Raw genomic sequence first — 24451 nt, forward strand, 5'->3', positions numbered from 1 at the left:
GAGAAAGAACAGATTGATGTGTGAGAGAGAATATAGCTCTCATTACTCTCCACACTAACAATAGCCCAGCGTCTCCTAAGCCTCTGCCTTCTGTGCACACTGCCTGTGTGGCCTGTTAATAAAATGTGGAGGCACCCAGAAAAGGTTATGGCATTTTCCTTCTGTGTATGAGAGAGAAGGTGAAAGAAATAGAGAAGGGTTGTGTGTGAAAGACAGCATGAATGAATCTCTTTGGTTGGTGTAAGCTCACCTGTATGTACTCTTTGTTGCTGTCTTCACTGGGCGTCCAGGCGTTGTTGTCATAGTTAAGACGAGCCTGCCGTGGAGACCAGAGTCCATCAGTGAAGGATGAAGACGCTGTGATCTGGTCGTCTGTGATCCGGCCTGACTCCATCCCGAAAGGATTGCTACAGTGAAAATCTAAAATAGGACATACAGCATATAAGCTACTAAAGACAGAGTATATGTCCCTACTGCTTTATTTCTGTTTCAGGTTTATTTTTTCATGCTGTGTATGCAATCTCTAAAAAAATGCTTCCTGTGCACAAGACTGCTGTTAAAGACACATATTGATGATTAAAAGCATCTTTAAGCGTTGAGGAAATGCCATGTTTTCTGCATCCTGACTGAAACAGGCATAATTGTTACATACTTTTAGTTTTTAGTGCCGAGTGAATGATGAATGATGTGTGATGCCTGTTATTAAAAAGTAGTTCAAAAAATTTTACTGCTCACAGCGTGGGGACCGACAGCCAAATAATTTATGGCTCTTTTAATAGTATTTTATGAACATTTGTCATTTTTGCACTGCTGCTGAACAAGTTTGTGGCACACAGTACCTCTTTATTGTTCACTATAAAATATTTATATTTGTTCTCTGGTTTGTTCCATTGCAATTTACAGAAAAAAAGTTCAAAGTGTAAAATGTAAATTTGCAAGAGACTATTGTAACTCAACTGATTTACCTTTTAGAAAAAGTCTTTCAGTAGTCATTATTAGATAACGTTCTCCATGAAAATCATGGTGTATGTAATATATATATATATATATATATATATATATATATATATATATATATATATATATATATATATATACATACAGGCAAAATACATTGTCAAAATACACTGTCCCAAATATACAGCAGGTTGCTTAAGTAACAAACTGATGATGATGATGATGAGTATTATTCATGGTAGTAGTGATTCATATTGCATTTACTAATGTTGACTATTTATGTCACCTTTTTAGAACAAACCAACAAAAATTGCTATGCCTTGAACGTGGTGTGTGAAAGTAGCTTGATAAATTCAGGCAAAAAACTTTACTTCAAAAACCTCTTTAGAATAAACAATACTTACTGTCATTAACCTCCTTTAACGTCATGTTATAGCTAGCAGAAAAACCATCTTTTGCCACGGCCATGTCTGTGTGGAAGGTGAGTGAGAGAATCCCGGTGGATGACTGAATTTCAGGGGGAATTTTAGTCCCACAGTGGCGTCCAATGAGAGGTCCAACTACAAAAAACACACACATAAAAAAAATCTGACCATCCCACTCAGAAATTACACCAATATCCTGCATCCTGAGCTGTTCCCACAGTTGTGTAATGAACAACAGACATTTTTCCTCATATTTCTCAGACAGTCTCACTCAAGGCTGGACTTTAAAGCATTAAATCCAGCCAGGCAGATGATGGCAGGGCCCAAGGGAAAGACAGACCCATATGAAGTGTGTGTCAGGTGTACCCTGCTACTGTAGTCACAGTGAGGTGGAGAGGGACTTCTCTCTAATGAGGTGTTTCACTTTACCCGGTCTGCTCTTTAGTCACATGACAAAGACCTTCTCCTCTCACAGCGAGGGCCTTTATCTTCAAAATAGAGTTATGCATCTCTTTCACACATACACACACGCATACACGTTTTCCTTATCCTATGGGTCTTTGACTGATCCTTTACTTTTGGATCTTAAAAAAAACTTCTTTTTTGACCAAACTATACCTTTAATTAATTTCAGTCATGCTTTAGGAATTTTCTAGTGACCAAGTATCCTAAAATATAGAGAGTAACACCCACAGATACACACACAAAAAAAACCGCAAGAGAAATAGCCCTTTATTGATTACACACATTGATTTTCCTCCCTTTACGAGACAGAGGAGATCTGAAGTAGAAATGTCTGTTGAACAAATGCTTCGGATAACTCATTCTCTCTGCTGACAGCTAGGACAGTCGGCGAAACAAGATGTAGTGTGAAATAAATGTGAGGCAGCCAGTTTAGATCCAAGAGCTTAGCTGTATCCTCAGAGGACTCGCAGCTTTCAGATCTCTGGATGTATCCACTCGTATATGAGTGGACGGCTCATTGATTGATCGCAGTGTGTTACGGAGGAGGAGAGCTCCAGCTCTTGAGGAGTGAAGGATAAACGTTTGTAATGAAGTTGATGGTGAAAGTCATTTTAGACTTCAATGATTCTCAGTACTCAGTAGTCATCTTCCAATCCTGTTGTAGTAGCTTATTTAGAATGTAGCACTCATTTCTATGAAGTGTGTGTGAGAGAGAAATCTGGCTCCAGTATAGGATTGAGTTTCCATAGGGGCTGAAGTGGGCTGAGGAGCAAATGACTCAGGAATGTGGCACTATTACACCAGATTGAGAAAAGAAAGAATATAAGACGAGAATTAAATCCTATTTCGGTATTATTCACGCCCTATTTTTTACTCTACTGATAAGGGTTAACACCACCACTCTTCCTCTCTCCTTCGGTGTCTTTTGTCTTGCCTACCCTCTCAGTCCCGCTCTTCATAGAATAATATGGGTGCAGTGGCTTCGTGGCCCGAATGGCAGAGATAAGGCAGTGAGGCCCGAGGCTGTCCTTTCATCTTCCAACGCTCTGCTCTAAAATAACAATTAGACTAGCAGGCTGAGCATCATGGCAGCGTCATGGCTCAGCTCTACACTGGCACGGCTGCTGTCATTCTGGGCACAAGGCGTTTGGCTTTGAGATGGGCACACTGCCTAGCCAGATGGTTAACAAGAGCAGCACACTATGTTGCTATGCAGCCGCAACATCGGCATGATGACTGAATTATGGTTTTATGTGGAATTGAGGCTACAGATTTGCATGGAACCAAACAATGAGGTCAAAAGGATGTGGATTGAAATCCTCTTAAATGCACTCTGCTGTGTGCCACTGGTGGCTCCAGACTTGACAACACCAGGGCACTAATCCCAATTGGCAGAAAAAAACACGGCACAAGGCGTGATGTAGGATTACAAGCGTCTAGACTTACCCTGCGGCAGGCCATCCCACACTTCCAGCCAGTCGTACTTGCACTCGCCCTCTGAGCCTTGCAAAGGGTCGTTTTCCAGGTCAAAGGTCAAGAAGGTGAGTGTGACCTCCATGTGGGGAGGGACAATGATGATGAAGGTGCACTCCAAGTTGTGAGGGTACTTGTCAGGGAAACCAGGTGACTCGATCACGCCTGATGGACTGGTGAAGTTTCTGGAGCAGTCAGAACCTAAAAACACAGGAGATAACTGGGGTTAATGAACAGCAGAAAGATGGTACAGATTATACACACTCACTGCTGCGATAATCTAAAAGCTGACTGCTAACTGTATCCATTACATCCACACACAGTCACACAAAAGCATAGGTCGACAGTACCGGAGTGAGCTGCCTGATGGAACACATTGAAGCCTGTGAATATTAGATCATTCATCACAGCGTAGCATTCAATCTACGCTGAAAAATGCTCCATCTGCAAAAAAGCTGAATGACAGTGATATCCTGACCTTGGAGCTGTTGTCAATACTCGCTCACTGCCTGTACATAGAACCTGCTACAGCTCTGACTCTTAGTCACTGATAATACTGATGCTTTTACAGAAATGTAAGAAATATCCTTCTGCTGCTGCACATTTTCAGCCACTTTACAGAAGCACAACATTCAAAATGTTCTACCCACTGCATTCTGTGCTGATTTGGGTGTACATTTGGAGTTATTATCTTGTTGAAAGATCCATCAATGGTCTAGTCTTAACTCCCTTGCAGAGGTAACCAGGTTTTGGGCTAAAATATTATTATCTCATCATACTCCATAAGAGGTAATGGACTGGTTATTTAAGGTACAATATAACTTTTTCCGGTGCGTCAAGTTTGATATTTATTCACTACAGGCTGTTATGTAGGTCAAACACTTCAACGCGATGTCACTCTGACTTCCTGTTTCAGAAGGAAATACAAATAAGGAAATACAAAATCAAAATACAGAATTAAAATCACAACTAAGCACTATTTGTCATACAGCTTGTAATGCAGCTAGCAGAAGTAGAGTTTTAATGCAGCTGATTTACTTTTTCATAGAGTAAGTTGTAGTTTATTTATTTAGTCTTTCAATGTAGCTGATGTCTGAGTGGAGAAAACAAAGCCTTACAGTCTTACACATATGCACACTTCAGAGATGAGAACATCAATCTTTTTCCTAAGCATAAGCGTTCCTCTTTGTGAAGATAAAGGCAAAAAGTACAGAATAAGCCCACCTGCAGTGTTATTGTTTCAAACCCAGACAGCAGGGCTTTATGGGGGATCTGTGTTGAGCGCTCCAGGACGCTTCTATAAAAGATGTGTGACCGACTTCTACAGCGGAAATCTCTGTCTGTGTGATGAGCTCGCTCAGAGCAGGCAAGCATGCATAGCAATTCTCTAATTCATATTTCATACCTCTGTTGTTTGTGTCTCTCTATGCCCCCATCCCTGCTCTCTCTTTCCCCCAGTATTCTTTCACTCCACTTTTCCCCCTTTCCTCAGTACATGCCAGGTTAAAGCAAAACTGATTTTTCATTACAAGGAGATGGAGAAAGCTGAACAACCAAACAAACTGCCATCCCGAAGGAGGCACTCAGGGTCAGGCTGCTCTCCCAGAGCATCATGGGTATTCAAACATATGCCCAGTCATGCTTCACCTTCAACAGCTCCACACGTGTTCTACATGCCAACTCTTCTCTGGCTCCCAAACACAATACCAGGCGGCACACCCTTTTATTGACTCTAAAGAGATACACAGTCGCCATATTAAAACTAATGTGCACGGAAGGAGAACCATTCATGCAGACACCGAGACACACAATATGATATGTCATGGGAGGCTTTAAATCTGTTAGTCATCTCATCAAGACTCTGCCAAAAAGATGGGACTGAGGTATGGTTACTAAATCCAGAACTACCCATACCCTGGACATCTGTTTCCCATGACAAACATGTATCCTTTAGTGGTGACATCATTTCCTATATGACGTTAGTATTAACAGTAAACAGTAACAACAGAAACAATAGACAAGCTTTCCAGGTTGTACTTAAGAATGATATCAGGCTCTTCTGAAGATTGCCGTGCAATACGGTCTGGTAAATATGTCATTCCAGCTAGCTAGAGCTTTTTCAAAATGGCAGTTGTCTGACTTGACTGACGACTTGTGACAATTCTGCAACAACTGTGCTTGACTAATCAATGTTTGGAATTATTTCTAGCTCCACCCACATGTCCATATTCGGTACTATCCTGGCAAGAAATGTAACCCAGTAATTGTAATTTAGCACTAGTTCTGATATGGGTCACAAAGTGAAGGTGGGCAATACATATATTTTATATACCTATATTACATTATAATAACAGTTCAAATGATATCATGGAAAACTAAATTCAAAGATATATCTAGTCAACACTGACCAAAAAGTAAAATATTTAATCCAAGGAAAAAGAAGGAAAAAGTCAAGCAATCATCAGTTACTAGTTACAGTTACTAGTTACTCTCTCATGTGCTTAAGAGAGACAAACTTCATGTAAGTTCATGTGTATTTGTATGTGATCTGTTGACAAGAGCCTGGAATAGACAGTGTGAGCTCAGGAAGCGGGTAAAATATCAGGGCATCAAAGAACAAACAGCCAGTAATCTGCAGCTCTTAACTCCTAAATAACTGTAATGCTTTAACTATTTATACTTTGCTGACCAGCTGCAAGCCTGACAGCAACACGTGCAGCTTCTCACAATACCCAGACTGAGAAGGAGCAATAACTGTGCTATAAACAGACACACACACAAACACAGACTGACACCTGAATATGCATGTTTACACACACACACACACTGTACAAGGCTACATCTTCCTCTCTTGGCTCCCAGCAGCCTGGTCCTTACAGGGCTCCTGGCACCATGTGGAGATTAATAGAGCTCTATATAAGGCTTTAGAGCAGGAGACAGTGACCCAGAGACTGAAGACTTAATGAGAGGTCACAGCCATCCAGTGGGACAAGCCTGGACCTGTCCTAGACTCTAGGTTAACACACACACACACACACACACACACACACACAGACACACACACATGCACACACAGTCTTATATGCCTCACAGGGAGTCTAGCTTATAGAAAGATTGAGCTGCAGGGACCAGCTGGCCTCGGTTTGTGTTACACACTATCCCTTTTCCTTCTTCTCTCCTGCACCTCAACCATTCTGTACATCTGTTTCATGCCTGTGTACATGTGTGTACATCTGTGCCTTATTCAGACATGCATGTTTGCATGCACATACACCAGCTTATACATACATTCACATTTAAATATATAGTCAGTGATTTAGCAGCACTTAGCCGGGCACTTGTTGCTTTGATACTCAAAATCCAAACAAACAGAGCCCTCCCTTCCCTGTTTCCTCCAAAGCCACACCCCCAAAACACACGCACATAACAGGCAACATGACTGACAGGAAAGTAAAGTAGAGACGCCTCCTTGATCTGGTTGGATGTTGGTACTCCAAGTATTTTTTTTATTTATAGAGGGCAGCCAAAGCTGATTTTATAAAATTACAGTGTTCTGACTGTAAGATCTCCTCCTGCCCATGGACATGCACACAAATGTCTTAATAGTGCTCCAACCTTATCTCCTCAATCAGACAGAAATAATCCATTACACATGTCTGGACAGGAGGAAGACACCACTATAACAATTGTTTACACAACACAGTGTCCTAGACTGAGTCTGTAACATTCTTCTGCACACAACCATGTGAATCAGAGCACTATTCTTAACTCTGAAAGCCATCTATCGCAGTCAAAACTCCGCTCTCCCACATACTAACTGTTCTATCTGAACCTGAATGCAAATAGGGCAGAGTGATATGCTGATATAATACTGATATTGTGATAAATTACATCATAAATTGCTTTTCTCAGGGCATCGTGGGTACTGAATGACTGTACATTTCAGTACTGAAATGTATACGAAACTTTTCATATTAGATATCATACCTATTTTTGAACAAATGGTTCATTTTTTTTTTAATTTTCCATAAATACTTTAATATTTGGTAAATTTTGAAATAAAATGCAAAACATCTAGTTTTTCTGAATAAGGCTATGCTACTTTAATGGTGCAATGTCAGCAAAAACCTACTGTGACATACATCATGTATTGTGAATTGTTTTTGGGAATCGCACCACTACTTCATTTTTATTCACAGTAGCTGACTGGACATTAAAATAATTCTGGACTAATTGTTTCATTTTCCTTGTTAGGCAATGATAAATATTATCATAAAAATATTATAGAACTTGTAATACTTGATTAAGGCTGCAGGTCAGACTCTCCTTCCCTCTCCATCACTGAATTTTTTAGGTTGCCTGATTCCTCCCTAAAACACGACCCTCTCACTTCTGTACACACAGACACAGCCACTGTATGCGAACAGATACGCCAGCATACGCTCACCCACTCAGTAATTTTCTTACACTGAGTCCTTGTGGAAAAGTGTGTCTTAGTGTCTTAGTGTGACCCAAGATGACCTCCTTTGCCTACATAGTCAGTGAGACAGACAGTATGGCAGACCCTCACCGTGGCTCTGTACTGCACTGCTCTGTGTACGCTTGAGTAAACTTAACGCCATCAGCCTTTTGTCTGCACTCATTAATTCATGTTTGTGAGTCTGGAAAAACTGGGAGCTCAGTGCACGGGGGGTTCCTTTCTGATCCACGGCAAAGAAGTGCCATAACTGGGTCATGTGTTTGAACCTGGGCTGTCTGTAGCTCCAGGGGAAAGAGAGGGTATTGTTACTGTGGAGCGCTGCTGGGTAGAACTGGAAACGATTGTCATGGATGAGTGAACTCTATGTGTGTGAGACAGATTCTCATTGCCATATAATGTGTGCGAGTGTGTGTCTGGAGGGTGCTAGCGCTGGGAGCCGGCATCCATTCACATCTAAGCATTCGTGTCATGCTGATACAGTAGCACTCCACATTTCTGAACATTGTCTGCAGCTAAAAGAAAATGTATTACATAGACCCGAGCCCAAAGTGGAACAATTTTATGACTAAGCTTGCAGACATAGTTCAGAGTAAAACAAATCCGTCTCAGTCACCATTAACAATCCTGAACTATAATGAGTGGCTGCTGTTGTGTGATGTGATCAGTAATACAGCACAGATAAACCGCCTGAGAGCATTATCACCATCCGTCAACAGGCTTTAATTCACATAAGCACACGATACAGCTGAGTCCAGACTGTACAGGCCGGGAGGAGTGAAAGAGAGAAAGGGCAGCTGGGTGATATAGTAATAGCTGTGGGGAAGATGGATAGTAAGCTCTCACTGGCTTTCCTTGGCTCCTCACGTCTACTGTTCCAGCTCTCTAATGGTGGAAAACAAATTCGTTGAGTCTCCCAACTGTAGCCGTGGCAACAGTAGGACTGGATTAAACGTACGGTTGAGTAAACTAAAGTGCGGTTTGTGGGGGAGGTTTAAAGGAACTCTACAGGATGGAAATTGGTTTAATACAGATGCTCAGACATACACTAAACTACACATTTTAGGGCTGGTTCGTATTTCTGCAATTGCAAATCTGTCAACATGTACATGCAGGAATTCATATAGGTGTCTTCCAACATACAATACGTAGCAAGAACCATGAATGTGTGCACTAGGGGGCAGAGTTGAATATACCAATACTCAATATACAGAAAATGAAGAGAATGAAGAAGAATGTGCCACATTTAACTCTAGTAGGAAGAACAGCTAGAGCAAGCTTAACACTGGGATAGGTTTGTTAATAGTATGTGACAATATTACGCTAAATTTGTTCTCTTAAATTGACTTCCATTAAGCATACACCTCTAGCAATTCATTTCCCTGTCACCTTTTTGTGGAATGTTTTGAAGATGGAGCATATAAGTGCACCTCTTCAGCCAACTCGTTCTTAAACTGCTCTGTCGTGAGTTTGCATTAGTTCTGGTTTGGGCCAAGTCCCAACTTTAGCAATATCAGATACACTTCCCACTCAACTAATCAACATTTGCTTCACTCACAGCACCACAGATTCATCCAACATGTAGCTGAGATTTTGGAGGTGTGCCCCTGAGCTCCTCTGCGAATTCCACTTACCCATAACCCCATTGTCTGTGACTTGATGCAAATACAGTTAGGTGCATCTTGGAGTATAAATCAGCCCTCGGGGTACAAAACATGTCACAGTGGAGCTACTCTCAAGGGTACATCTTTTGTAGCTTTCATTATCTGGAACAGTGAATGTAATGTACCATTAAACCACATTTAAGGACCAGAGGCTGTTGTATGTGTGAGGATACACTTACACTGAATGTACCTTTGGGAGCAAAAATGTACCAGTACAGTATCTTGTTCTGACAGCGTAGCAAGGTATTAGACATTAAATTCACATAATTAATATGTATATATATATATATATATATATATATATATATATATATATATATATATATATATATATATATATATATATATATATATATATATGTAATTGCTATGTAATGACACATATCAGGGTCTTCCAGGACCTCTGATGATAAAATGCAGGAACACAGAATTGTTCTGCTCTGTTCTGCTGCGAGGCAAAGCTTGGTGTAGCTGAGATCAGTATGAGAAGGGGCAGTCCAGCACTGACCTGGGCAGAGGAGTGGAGGCTAGATTTCCTCTCCACAGGAGGAGGTAGTTTGATAGAGGCTTTTTCCTCCAGCAATCTGTGCCATGCTGGGCAGACACACCTCCAGGCTGTGTATTTACTCAAGATTTCTATCACTGCTGGAGAATACTGGACTGCTTCTGCCAAAACACAGTCATGGTAAACAGAGCTCACAGCCCAGACCTTAGTCCATTCCTTCTTTCATTGGATTTTTTTCTCTATGCTTGCTTGTTTTCTGTTCTTCCAGCTTGTCTTTTTTGCCTTCCCTGTCCTCAGGCTTGTTTTGTATCTCATAAAACATGGTTTGCTGGCACACTCCGGCAACGGGCTGGCAAGTTCAAATTAAACAGCAGTGGTTGGGGGAGGCACTCCACACATCACCAAATTGGGTTTTGCCAGCACACGCATGTTCAAATTCTATAAATCTCTTTATCTTTGTGTTGAGATCCAGCACACAGATGCTCCCACACACAATTTCACCCGAATCCTCTAAGGTGTTACAGAATTTTCTTAATGCCATGGCAACCGCAAGCCTCCACATCCCACAGGCTTTCGTCATTATTACTTGCTTATGATGGAAAGCCTGCGACCTGCCGATATGATAGCACTCATCCTGACATCTGCTTGTCTCTCCATGCTATGGGTTCACTGAAGTACTTCTGTGCATCACTGACACTCTCAATCCAAGATCAGGGGACCTGTGATTGCATGTCTTTAGTTCTTCGAGAGAGAGGAAGTTAGAGATCATGCACTTGTGGTAAAGTGTGGATTTCACAGAAAGGAGGGTGTCAAGCACTAATGGGAGTGTGTGGCTGCTTTGCAAACTGTTGAGCTTCATTCAGGTTCATATTCAAACAGCATATTCAAAAACAAGAACCAACAATGAGAGCCACCAGAACTTCTGGATCATTTTCCACCAGTTTGAGAGACACCTATTAGATCCAACATGGAAGAGGTGCTTCAATGAGCACTGGGTCTTTATCTGACTGGCTTTTAACCAGCTCACACTAGCTGTAACAAAATTACTGATGAAAAGTCTCACCAATTATAAAATGAAAAATCTGCATTGTGAGAAGGTACGAAATCTAAAATATTGTGCCTTAAAAGTGACGGATTGTGCTGATTTCTGAGAAATGAAACTTAAATGTTTGTGCACACTAAATGCCATAAACAAAACACACTATTCTATATTTTTACTTACTCTGTATTTTCTGTCTGTCTATTAGTTTTTGTTGGTACCAATTTAAGCACCAAAAAAACCCACTCAAACATTTATTACTGTGCCATTGGCCAATGGAAAAAAGCAATTCTTGTTATCTGGTGCAGTGGAAAAAGCCCCTTTGTGATATTTTTGTTGTTTGTTGTCGGGCTTCTGTTTGAACTTGACGGCACATACACAGAAACACAGACAGACATTATGTTAGTAACACTAGTTCCCTTACTTGCTTCAGAGCCTGGAGATCAGGACTCAATTAAAGAGGCATTCCTGGAATGCTTTCTGAAGGATGAAAAGGGGACAGTAGATGCCTGCCCGCTGTTTATTTTCTCTACCCGCTGCTGCCTTGATCTGAATTTGTCACGCTGTGTGTCAAGCAGACCCATGAAGGAGAGGTGAATCACATGGGTACGGTGGCAGGGTCATACAGATTAGCCCCAAGCAATGACACAAGACACTACTCCATTACCGTAACAATGATCTTCCTGCTACTGAAACAAACCTGACCAATAGAACACTTTCCCTCCAACCACAGACCACATTGTAGTCTGCTAACATCTTTCTGCTACCAAGCCAATTCCTAACCAATGGCATCATTTCCCTCCAGTGTTTAACAAAATAGCACTTGACACCAACCTGACCAATAAGAGCCTTACCCTCCAGTTTTCAAAAGCCAATCACTACTTGTCATTAAAGTGGGACTTGGCACATTGCTGCTGATGTTGGGATGATCAGAGGAAAGGTTGAAGTGTGTGTATCCTGTGTGAAAGAGCTCTCTATTATGTGCTAATACAGGCAGCTCCATCAGAGATCATACTGTGGTGACAATCTTCACACACTCAAACAAAAAGCCCTCTCAAAAAACTGCTTGAGATGGAAAAAAAGACTAGAGAAACCTTCAAATACTTTAAAAAATGCAGAGGCGATAACAAAAACAGTTGAAAGAGATGAAGCCAGTCACTTTGATATGACTTATTTCAATACAATGAAGGGAGTAAGGGAGAGCAATATGGCAAAAATATATCACAAAACCTGAAGACGAATGGCAGTGTTACTAAAACCAGTGAGTTCAATGATACGTTTGTTTAAAGTTTTCAACAAGAAATGAATATAGAAAAGGAAATTAAATACAAATGACAGTTATCTAAAAGATCTAAAAAGCTGTATTGTGCTATCTTACATGATCATTTTGTTCATTTGGCTGATTCTTTTATCCAAATTGACTTATACCTGAGACAGGATACAACTGAGCAGTTGAGAATTAAGGGTCGTGCTCAAGGACCCCACTATTTTATGCTGGTGGTGCTGGGATTTGAACCTTCTGATCAGTAGCCCAAAGCCTTAACCGCTGAGCCACCACTTCCCCACTATATCAATCGGCCAGCCCTAGTGGTGCAGTTCTCTGACCTGTCTTGTGGATCTCGTAGCGCAGCGAGAAGCCAGCTCCCTGATGGGCATAGTCGGACACAAATCGGATGTGGAGCACGGGTCCTGATGAGATGATGGGCGGCGGGGCGATGTTACTGCAGTGTTTCCCCAGCAGATCTGCAGAATCTGAATTGCCATCACGAATCTCGATGAAGTCGTATCTGCAAAACAAACCCAATCACACAGGGCATATGTGAGGGCAGCGATCCAGTGGGGTTAATGCTTGAGTAATTGTAGCCTATGTGACCCTGTGACCTGTGTTACGCACACATTCCTGCCTGTCAGCGAAATGAGTGCTGGCAGGATATACATCTTCAGCTGTTTCTCCTAAGATCTTAGATGTAGCTTTGTTCTAACAAAACCTGGCAGCAGACAACACAGTTGGGGGAAAAATCAATGTAACAAACACCGCACAAAAATAAATCAAAGTGTAGACTTTCTCAGTCCTGTAAATACATACCTTCATATTAGTTTCACTGTTACTGAAAAATTTATAGCAATCACTGAATAATATACTTTAAGATGAACAACTGAATAATACAGATGCTTTCAGGGGTTAAAGTAATACACAAAATTAGTGCTAATAGAATAAGAACAAAACCTGATATGATTATAAAGGACCCTGAAGGCTAAAATACACACATTCTCTCTCATATATATTCAGGACAGATATACTGTATTCACACAAAACACACACACACAAACACATTGTGTGTTTATAGCCTGTCAGTTTTTCTTCAGCGGCACCCACTGTAATGAGTTTTCTCTCTTTTTTCTCATTACATCCCCAGTTTATAAGCAGCCATTGCCTGAGGAGTTTATGCACACTGTGGTCAAAGGGGGCTCAATCTCAGTTAACTAAGGAAAAAACACGCCTATTATGCACTTCGAACATTTCCTGCCTGATTACACAAAATGGACTCCATTCCTCAAAGACACAAAAAGCTGACCTTAATGACAAGTAAATTAAAAACAGCTAAAATGCAACATGTTTGAAAAGGAAAGATCACAAGAGAGATAGAGAGAAATTCTATACAATCTTCTATTGTAATTAATTGAAGTAGCTCAAATTGATTAATCTGCTTTTTCTTCTGAGGCTGAATTAAAATTATTTTGGCCTTAACAGGGAGAGAGACAGAACAATACAGAGGGAACTACTGAACTGCCATTAAGTCTAATGAGGATGTAAAGGAAGACGGCTGTCCTGCCAAGCGCTGTGCAATCACAATAACATGGCTGATTTTTTTTATGGAGCCGCTCACACAAGTTCATTCGACACTAAAGCGTGACTGGTGCCAGTGTGTTGAGGCTGATCTGACCACAGTCTAATGAGTCTGCGACTGCTCACTGCACTCGAGCTGAGGAGAGCCATTGTTCAACAATCAACTCCAGCTGAAGAGTCAAGAGTCGCCTGCCGGAGAAGTCAATGAGCCTCAATGTGAAGAGCTTCGTCTTTCGCTCTCTTCTTCCAGCTGCTCACACATCACTCAGACACTCGGAAGACCAGTCGTGTTCTCACATATAAAGCTTTTAGAATAAGTGATGAGTGTCTTTGCTTAAGGCTGCTAAGCAAAGACACTTCTGAAGGCCGCTGTCTTCAGAACACTGAATCACTTAGGCTGGTTCGGACTTCCTGGGTAGGAAATGAGAAGCAGCATGTGTGGTTAGGTTTTGCTTAAATGTTGGCTTCAAGCCTGTATAAATGACTTACATTTGTTTTGCCATTCATTATGTTTGGCTCTAGATGGCCGTGGGGTTCACAGATCATCACACTGTGAACTCCCAGCCTTCCAGAGGATGAAGCAGAATGTCATCAAATAGGTAGATATTATTGTTTTTTTTACCTGGTCTAACAGTGCCTTACAGCTAAAGACTAGCATCTTTTCTCTACTTTCTATCAAAAACTTTAACACACATACTTATCACATACACCATTCCAGTTACTGTTTATTGCATGTACTGTATATTCCACACTGTTACAACTGTTTTGTTCTGCTTATTGTTCTGCACAGCATGTATTTATTGTCTTCTATCTTGTCAATTTGCACTGTAACTTTTCCTAATCTGTCCTGCATGTTGTCCAATGATTTTCCTGTACCACAGTCTTATCATTTTTCTGCAATATTTTTATTGCACTACAACGCAGGCATTGGAGAATGTTATTTCATTCTGCTGTACACTTGTATACGGCTAGAATGACAATAAAGCTCTCTACTCTTCTACTGCTACTAATTTTCAAACATCATCTGCTGCCATTGACCTGCATGCTGCACTGGCCTCACTAGGATCCCTGCCGAGCAGATCCACCTTTCCTTTTCCTTTTCCCATCCTTTTATAAATACCCAAACAAAAAAAATTGTAATTGCTGGAAGATGAAGGTGTGACACAGTTTAGTAGGTGGAGGCTGTGAGCCAGGAGAAGGAGGGGGAGGAAGAGACACACCGAAACATAACACTGCCTTTGGTTCATTAAGTGACAAACACCAGCAAGTGTCTTCAAAACCATCAAGCATGTACACTCCATGAAGAGCACAAAAATGACACAAAGAAGCACTGATTGCTCAGGGATACAAAAACTGTGACAGTTGTGGGGTTGCAATCATCATGAGCAGGACTCCAGGAGTCCTTGATGTATAGGCTAGTGGTCCGTGACTTCATTATCATTTTTTAAATGTATGTTTAAAAAATTATCATCTCTCAACCTGGATTGAAACGATTCAAAATCAGGAAGAAAAGTTGCTAATTTTCTAATCTAAACCTAACTGACTTAAAAAATATCTCCAAATAATATCAAGTTAAATCTAAATGCTAAGTTAGTAAAACAAGGTGCTGTTAATATGATACAAAATGTCTTATAAATACACTTTAACACAGTGCAACTGGTTTAGGATCTGTGGATGGAAGAATAAAAAGCTCTAATTGTGCCTAATATGCTTAAAATATTTGGATTACATTTATAAAATAACGTGGGCCATGGAATTGTTTTAACACTGAAAGTGGTCCTTGGCAGCAAACATTTCTGTGTGCCTGCTCTAAAAGTCTCATATAATAGCGCAAGAGGCAGTACTCATTATGAGTATGTGATTTTCTCACACTCACATTTCAATGTTTAAACACTCTTTATTGGCAATTAAAGGTACATTTGCATTGCCGAAGCATGGGCTTCAATACAAAAGAATAATGAAAGAAGGAATGGAACATTTGGCAGTTGAAAAAAAAAGAATATTTAAAAAACAAACAACAATAGTAATATAATAATAATAATAATAATAATAATAATAATAATACTTTTATATATTATTAATAATAATAATAATAATAATACTTTAATAATATCTCTTTTTCATTCTGGTACAGTTTCATCCTGCTGACAGCCAGGAGCAATGTGTTATTTGGTTTGGTACTCTCTGGTGGGAGCTACAGGGGGCTTTGGGCAGCTCTAGTTGCCTTCAGACTCCAATTTAGCCCACCCGTCAATTAACACGCACACACATACACGCACACACACACACACACACACACACACACACACAGGCTACAAGAGCAGCATTCATGCAGTGATGAGGAAACACAGTGTGCAATCCTTGCTCTCTAATCATTATAGTCACATGACCAGCAGCTTTAAAGTGAATGCTAAGGATCATTAGATTTCCATAGATTTTATTATGGGATGCTGTTGCTGTGGTTTCATATCAGTTAGGTAAGGATGTTGGGCTTATCGGCTTTGTGAAGCTGCATGATTCTGAGAACTTAACGCTTACCTTAATTCTTTTGTCAAAGGGAACAGAAAGTTTCATTTGTAGTTTTTTTTTTCCACGCTGCATTATTACAGTAATTTTGTGGAGTTTTTTTTTTCTCACACGTGTATCTGTGGGAACTCTCCATGGAGCTTTTGTTTGACATGATCAGGGTAACACGTGTGTGTGTGTGTGTGTGTGTGTGTGTGTGTGTGTGCGAACGCACTCCACCTCCTGCTCTCTGAGCTGCCTGTTAATTGCCTTTCACACGTTCTATCTTTCAGGCAGGAATCTTTTTCACACCTGCACACACCCATCAAGCTTCAGAGATCTGCTACACAGACACACACACACCCTTGGTAACACTGGGTTAATGAGTGGCCACCTTCAGCTTTAGAGTGACATACAATGACCATCACTGTTTCACTGTCACACACCAAAGCAACAATCTGTTTACAGTAAGAAAACATCAGTAGTGCTAACAAATAACACTGCTTTTAAAAAGTAATGAGAAAAAAATCCCTGGTAAACAGCCCAAGGTCCTGCCAAGAATCTGCAGATAAACATCTTCATACTCTCTCCCGTGGTACAAAGCTGCTTACTTACAAAAGAAAGAATACCAAATAGACCTTGCTCAGAACCTATAAAAACCTGAGAAAAAAATTCTGTAAGTGCATGTAAATCCTTAACTTAGTGTCTGAGTTAAATCACAGCGCAAACTTGAACTGGTAATTTGTTTGAGTGTGAAAACAAGTAGTGCATGTCAGTTTCTTACTATTGACAGTCAGTAAGGATAATGAGGAAGAAAAACTAGCACATTGCACAAAAAATGCACAGACCTAGTTTCTAGTATTTAGTTTCTGTGTGGCCAGAACCTAATGTCAAGGGAGGTTTTAAATATTTTATAGTAATGGCCTTATAGATATATGTCCTGCTAAGTCACTTAAGCTAGTGTTATATCTCAGAACAACTGTGCTTACAGACAAGGCCATGGTCCTCCGGCTCTGTGACATAACGTTAATTGACTTCAATGTCTGTAACAAATGTTTCTGCAACCTGAGTAAGACTGTAATACGTGTGGGACATTAATGAATCCCTTGGAGTCCAGTTCTCCTTCATACCATCCATTGATTCTTCATTACATGTGGAAAAATAACCATTGATCAGGTGGACCCCAGGGAAGTGGTGTAGGACAAAGTTATCATCAATGTGTCACTTCACATTGGAGAAGAGCTAGCAGTGCCCAATTGCTCTCTTTCTTACACCAAACTCTTCAAAGACAGAGGTTTAAATTGAAAAAATAATCAGAAGGGAAATAGATGGGAAGTTTGGTGTTCACCTAATCCATGTAAATGTCATAGAACCATCCACCATAGACAAGCTGAGAGAGCTAGTTAGTATAGCAGATTAGCATTAAACTAATGCTAACCTCCTTTCCCCAGTGTTGTCAGAACAAGAGCCCAGGCAGCTGTCTCCTGTCCTCAGCTGGAGGACATTAAGGTGCTGCTGGGTCTGTCGCTGTAGCTCGGCATGCATCAGGGAATGAAACTTTGAGGATGCTCCAAGGCTACTGTCACAATCCAAGCTCACTGTTGAGAGATGTTAAAACAGGGCCAACACTGCACACAGAGCCCTCAGCGGAGCACATGTGGAGTGTTTGAACACTGGTTAGCCACGGCACTCGTGCTAATCTTCAGGGTAAATACACTCACAGTGCCACACATATTGTAAAACAAAGGGAATAATGACCTCCATCTGCCAACTGTTCCCAAACTGGAACCTAATCAACATTCTTAATGCACAGTGCATACACACCATGACATTCATTACTAGACGAGAGCAAGCAATTTCCAGACATGTGCCATGACAGTGTTTTAGCCTTCTGCATTATACAGCAATCATACACCATATTAATAAAATCCCTTATAAAAGAGGAAAATCTTGTATGTAGGCTATTCACCCCATAGTGATACAGCAGGAGACACAAAGCGATAGGGCTCCAAAGGGGGTGAAGGAGAACACCAAGACAGAAAGACAGACAAAGAGATGGGAAAAGCACCTTCAGCCAGCTCATCCGCAGTCTATATCCATTATCCATGCCATTCAGGAGTGTGGCTTGCTTGATTGAATTACAGATATATCATAATAAATCATGTAGCTCTTTTTATATTCATTCAACATCAATCTATTTATAACCCTGAGGGGCGGGAAGCAGTTGGCGCTGTGCCAGGCTTGTGTGGAGTGATCTGCTGAATTATAATGCACACTGCGGAGTGAGGCACAGGGGCAATGCTGTCATGATTATTCCAGCTGAGCCCTGAGCTGTGAGCCCTGGACCTGATTGCCCATCCTGACACTGCACTTCTTCCCAATGCAAATACCATCATTGAAATATTCTCACTGCAAACACTGACACTGCAGCTCGCCCCATCTGCAAATATTGCACTCCTCTGATAGAGCTTGTGGTTTTCTACAACACCATTGTTTCCTCCCTTTTCTCGTCTCTTCATTCTACACTTACACTTTTATGTGGGAAATGGTAATTAATCAGGAAGAGGTTAAAAGTGATAGAGTCAAAATCCCATGAAGAGTGACACAGCAATCAAAGAGAATGAGAACAATTCACGGAAAATTATCCAGAAGCTCATAAGTGAACACAAGCCAATACATTACTGGGAAAGAGAATTATGACTCAGTGACTATTTATCCTACAAAGTCCTGACACCTTTTAAGGCAGCTGATTTAAAACATTAGTGCAGTGAACTCAAAACAGGAAGAAAACTCACAATTAATACAACAGAACAGAGGAAATGTCTGGAAATTGAAGAAGATGGTGGCCATTTGCAATGAGATAAATAACAAAATAACACAATTGTCCTGGCTTTAAAAATGGCACATCATGGGCATATCAAAACAAATCAGCAATAAACACAGAGAACAGAATGTAAGGTAGAAAAAATCTGTTCCATGTGGGATTTTTCATACATTGCATCCTATCCTGTGTAACAGGATTTTGAATGTGTAGATTTGAATGTTCACATTTCTGTAAAATGTAGTTTTGCTGCAAGTTTGAATAAAGCAAATCATTATTGATAACTCATTAATATCCCAGGTTTAGAATGTGAAAACGCTATCTGATCATCTTTTTTTTCTCATCTCTTTTCCTCTGCTCTATTGTTTGTGAGGCAGAGTGAATGTATTTGCATTTTTAACACCATTTGCCTCTGCTCAGCACACTCATCCATTCTAGATGAACTCTGGCACGCATCTCCAACAGCTATTTGAAAACTGTTCAAAACAGCCTTCGCAGTTTTACCCAACTCATGAGACAAACTACAGGATCTAAACTGCAGCATCCTTAGTAAGCATGCTAAACACTAGTGGTGTGGATCAGTAACACTGTTTACTCTAAAGCAGAGAACCTAGAATAGTGAATGGTCTGCATCTTTGGAGATGACTTATATAAATGTGATGGGAGTAGGAATGGTGGAGAAAAAATGGAAAAGTGATATGAAGGAGGGCCAAAGTTGTGGCTGCAGACCAGACCGCTAAAGACTAAACTTTATGTATGAGGGCAAGGTGAAACATATTTTCTCTCTATCTGGTAACATCTGTAATGGTAACAGCCACACCAGTGTCTACATTTACTCCAGACTGTGTTCAGCTTGTCTGGCTGGCACTGACATGATCCCTGAGCTCCATAATAATATCTGACAGTCAAAACTCTTCAGGTTAAATAAATTAAATAGGGCACTTAGCTGCTAAAAGAGTGGCTTTGTGGCCGGGAGAGAGCTAAATGAGGCCAGTGAATCAGATATACACTCTGCTCACAATATCTACACATTATAATTTGGCCGGGTGTTGGCGTGATTCATATATAGTGGAGCGGAGGCACAGAGATTGACTCTGAAGTGAAGAATCATACGGTGCAATGGGATGTCAGGTCAACAATTCCCGGTTCTTCCTCAACCCTCTTAAATAAGCACTTGTTTATGCGCTCCCAAATTAGACAGTGTGCATATACACACTGGAGTAAGCTAAAGGAACACCCTCCTACAGGCTAAGTGGCCTTTGCTGCCTAAATGGTTACGTAGTCTACATTGAGCAGTGTAGAGGAATCCCCTCTACCCCTGTGTGTATGGGTGAGTGTGCTGTTTTTCAGCTTCCTCTGAGTCTGGACTCTAGCCTGAGGGGCTGTCACTACAGGAGCCATCAGTACAACACTGCTTTTAATTCATCTTAAAAATCCCCTGACTCTCTCTCTCTCTCTCACACACACACACACAGCATATTGATGTCTAACTATAAGTCTGTATGCTACAATAGAAATGCCTGTCCTCTTCACAAAGATGTCACTGTTAGATATATCCAATATGGCAGCCCCTTCAGCTATCTGTCTCACTAGGACACACTATTTACTCTCATGAAGATGTTTAGCAAAGAAGTAAGATAGAAAACCTCTAGCCAAAGAGCTGTGAATGGGGATTGTGTTACCATGTGCCAGTGGGTACAAGTTTTATTACTTGTTTTTAATGAGACACTTGTGTTGACTGCACTTTCTCACTTAAGATTGTGGTTAGCTATAAAAGCTGCATCAGTACTAGCTCCTCTGCCCTTAATTCAGCCATCTGGATCCAGAAAAGAAACCTTATCATACAGGCAAATGCAGTAAACAATGTTGGTGGCTCAATATTTAAAAGTATTAGGCTACTGATTGGAAGCTTGTGAGTTCAAATCCTAGCCAAACTGCTCGGCTCTTGAACAAGTCTTTAATTCTCAACTGCTCATTTGTAAGTCACGTTGGATAAAATGCATAAAATATAAACTTAAAATATATTCTGGTCTGATCTACAGATGTATTATATGCCACAAACATGTTATGTTGACTGAGAGAACATTTATCATGAACACGTACACAGGACACAGCTTGCCCTAAACCGCACTGCAGTCATACCTCTGATGCTTCACATAGCATGCCAGCAGAAGCTTGCTGATAGCTGGCTTGATCACTAAGAGGAACTGAGTATCTGGTTTCAGCTCTGACATTGGTATCCGTAGTTAACCAGTTAACTAGCATCCCTAGTTAATGGTCAAAATCTCAGTCTGACAGATTCTGTAGTTTCCCCTCATCTCCACACTAGCCATCAGCTTTCAGCTCATTTTCAGCTCTGGCCATCTACCAAGCAGGCAATCCAACATGTACCACTGTGCCAGTGTACCACTTCTCTTCTGAGCAGTGCAAGAACAGCACACTAAATTTGAAATAGTGTTCATTCGAAGTTGCAATATAACAGAAAACTTCGAGCTGGGAGGTAAATGGGATAGGGATGGAAAAGAAATGTTCCTAGATGCTGGTCTTAGTTTTGTTTATCTAAACCTAAGAACATCCTCTCCTAGTAACTGGGGAAAACGCTCACTGACCTGTTTTCCTAAAAGAATGACGTGCATCACATCTCCATAAATAAATAAGAGTCTTCCTACAAAGTAGTGTTTACTAATGCACTTGTGTAAAAAAACAGCATCTCTCCAGATGAGATGTGCAATCTAATGGTACACGCCAACTCTTATAAAAATCAAGCCAAAGGACAGGAAAAGTAAAAAATATGGCAGCAATGTACAAATCACTGAGGAGCAACTAAAATAGCTGAACGAGAGATGGATCAAAATCTACATCCCTCCCTCCCCTCTCCTTTCGTGTTAGCTGAGATAGAGAGCACTGACAGGGAAGTGTTTCAACAACAGCTGGTAAAATATTAATGCTCTAATTCTAACAAAGAAATGTCAAGCCTGTTTATAAATATCTTTGTACATAGTTATGTATTATTAATATTATAGCAAAAATGTTAATCTCGATTCAGAAAGCTTGAAATGGCAGAGTCTGCTACAAAAGTCAGCTGATATTTCTGGCTCTATTACCTAGTTATTCCATATCATTCTATAGTGAGGTCTTAATTCACTAAATAACACTGTATTAGCAGAGAAATACGATAAAATAAATTTCATTTCTGGTTCATCATCCATGCAGATCCACTACTGACCAACAGGGGGTGGACTCATCACAGCAGCCACCAAGCCTATGGAATGCTCACAAATCCGTACTGCACATTTCCATAAATCCCTGGGATTCGGCAATGCTTTGTTTATTGTATATTTAATTAAAGTGTAGGCTTCACAGACGTCCTTTGAGGTGTCTGCAAGCCAGACTCAATAGTCTCCAGTTGAGCACTGGGATATCCTCCAATTGCAGATTGGTGCCAGATTGGAGGCTCTGTTCAAATGTAACAGTTTCAAAAAAAAAAAAAAAAAAAGAAGGGAAGCACTGTGGTCTTGTGACATGAAATTGCTCCAGAAAGCACTGAATATCAGTGGACTTCTGCCCTGAGTCTACTAACAACTTTAAAAGCCTCCATCTGCTACGTAGCCCATGATTCATAGCTCTCACACCTCAGTAAAAGACCGGCTGAGTATGTGTAACTTAAGTTTGTGCTTCATAACATATTTAACAGAGTATATATCTATATCTATCTATATCTATATATATATACCTTTGTGTAAGATAGTGTTTGACTTTTCATACCTAAGCAGTAATTAAAGACTTAAGCTGTGAACTGCATGTGTTATGAGACGTCCCCTCACCTGCAGTCCAACCTCTCCAGCTCAAAGTGGGGGTTAAAGTTGAGGACAATGCGTTGCGAAGGCTCTGGAGCCGTGATGATCCAGCGGCAGTCCTGGTGAGGTGGATACTCCTGTGGGTAACCAGGCGTGGTGATATAGCCTGCATTGCTTGCATCCCGGTGCCCACCACATGGCTCTGGAAATGAAGCAAAGGTGAGATTCAGTTCAAATGCTTCAACACAAGTGATTCAACAGGATCCATATTGTTAAACTACATGAATCATCACTTGATACAATGGATTCAAGTGACTCACTAAATCGGCTTAAAAAAAAATGAGGTAAGACTCAAAGTGTACATGCGTGACAGATATGTTGAAAGACTATTTGTCCTGTGTCCATTAGCCAGTCCCTGTCTCCTGTCATGTAAAAGCAAGGACAGGCCATTTGCAAACATTGGGACATGATCTCTGATTCAATCTGCACATCTTTAGAATAATAACCCCGCTAATACACAGAGTCACTATCCTGTGACAGGAAACAGCATACAGGCTGTGTGTCTGCTTCAGGTCAAAGGTCACCTTAATGCTGTGAGATCAGCATTTGACCACAAAGACGCCTTTCTGCACAAGGAGAGCAGAGAGGGCACTCTTTCATTCATTCTTTCATTCATGCCCTCTCTCTCTGTTTCTCTCTCCTCAGCCTTGAACTGTTTCACCAGGTTTATCCATTACAAGACTTCAGACCCCTCAGCTCAAATAATTGATAATGTTTTCAATTACCGTTTCCCCCCAGTGTACAGTTCAGGTTGTTTAACCTGTGCTATAACTCTAAGGAGCTGCATATTTTAGATTTGAGAAGAACGCAACATATTAAAGATTAACCAAGTGGGAGGGAGACCTGATAAACTGCAGTCATGCCTCACACTGATAGGAGGTAAACAACTCACATGACTTGACGAATCGCACACATTCTGATCTAAAAATACACACTCACCCATTACAGTAAACTGCCAGTGCTTCAGCAAGGACTTACATACATACAGTACACACACCAACCCGACCTCACACATGTACATTACTGTACAAATCTGGGGTTGATCCAGTGCCACAGGGAGAAGCTCAGTTGGGGATACTGGGAATGGGTTCAGAGGAAGTGACAGGTTTGATTAAGTGTTATGGTGGGTTTCCACAATGCATTGTGAACTCGTATACATGACGAATGTGTTTGCTCAGGTGTTGTGAAGATCCCAGAACTTTATGGCAGCATTCATATCATTCATGTGACATTCTAAATTACTGTTCCTGTAGATTTTTTACTCCAACACTTATAATGATGACTGTTCTAAGATGTGAACCCTCTCCAAAGCTCTTCATGTCAAATATTGAAAAAAAGACCCAGATGGGTGAGATGTAATAGACTTTCAAGAGGTGACATTTGGAAGGCTATTAGAAATTTAAAGGTGTGCTTTC

The 24451-nt window shown here is 40.7% G+C and overlaps 1 protein-coding gene across 2 annotated transcripts in view; it reads right to left on the reverse strand.

Annotated features, from left to right (window-relative positions):
- Nucleotides 1–24451, reverse strand: part of nrp2b (neuropilin 2b) — a 72165-nt gene that overhangs the window by 41969 nt on the left and 5745 nt on the right. For both annotated transcript variants that reach the window (XM_026910176.3, XM_026910183.3), the window contains exons 2-6: nucleotides 23004–23178; nucleotides 12611–12792; nucleotides 3294–3521; nucleotides 1362–1517; nucleotides 251–420 (exon numbers count right to left, since the gene is read on the reverse strand). In XM_026910176.3, coding sequence (XP_026765977.1) covers nucleotides 251–420; nucleotides 1362–1517; nucleotides 3294–3521; nucleotides 12611–12792; nucleotides 23004–23178 — 911 coding nt within the window. The remainder of the gene's footprint in view (nucleotides 1–250; nucleotides 421–1361; nucleotides 1518–3293; nucleotides 3522–12610; nucleotides 12793–23003; nucleotides 23179–24451) is intronic.

This window comes from Pangasianodon hypophthalmus, chromosome 5, assembly GCF_027358585.1.
Source record: "Pangasianodon hypophthalmus isolate fPanHyp1 chromosome 5, fPanHyp1.pri, whole genome shotgun sequence".
Taxonomy (NCBI): domain Eukaryota; kingdom Metazoa; phylum Chordata; class Actinopteri; order Siluriformes; family Pangasiidae; genus Pangasianodon; species Pangasianodon hypophthalmus.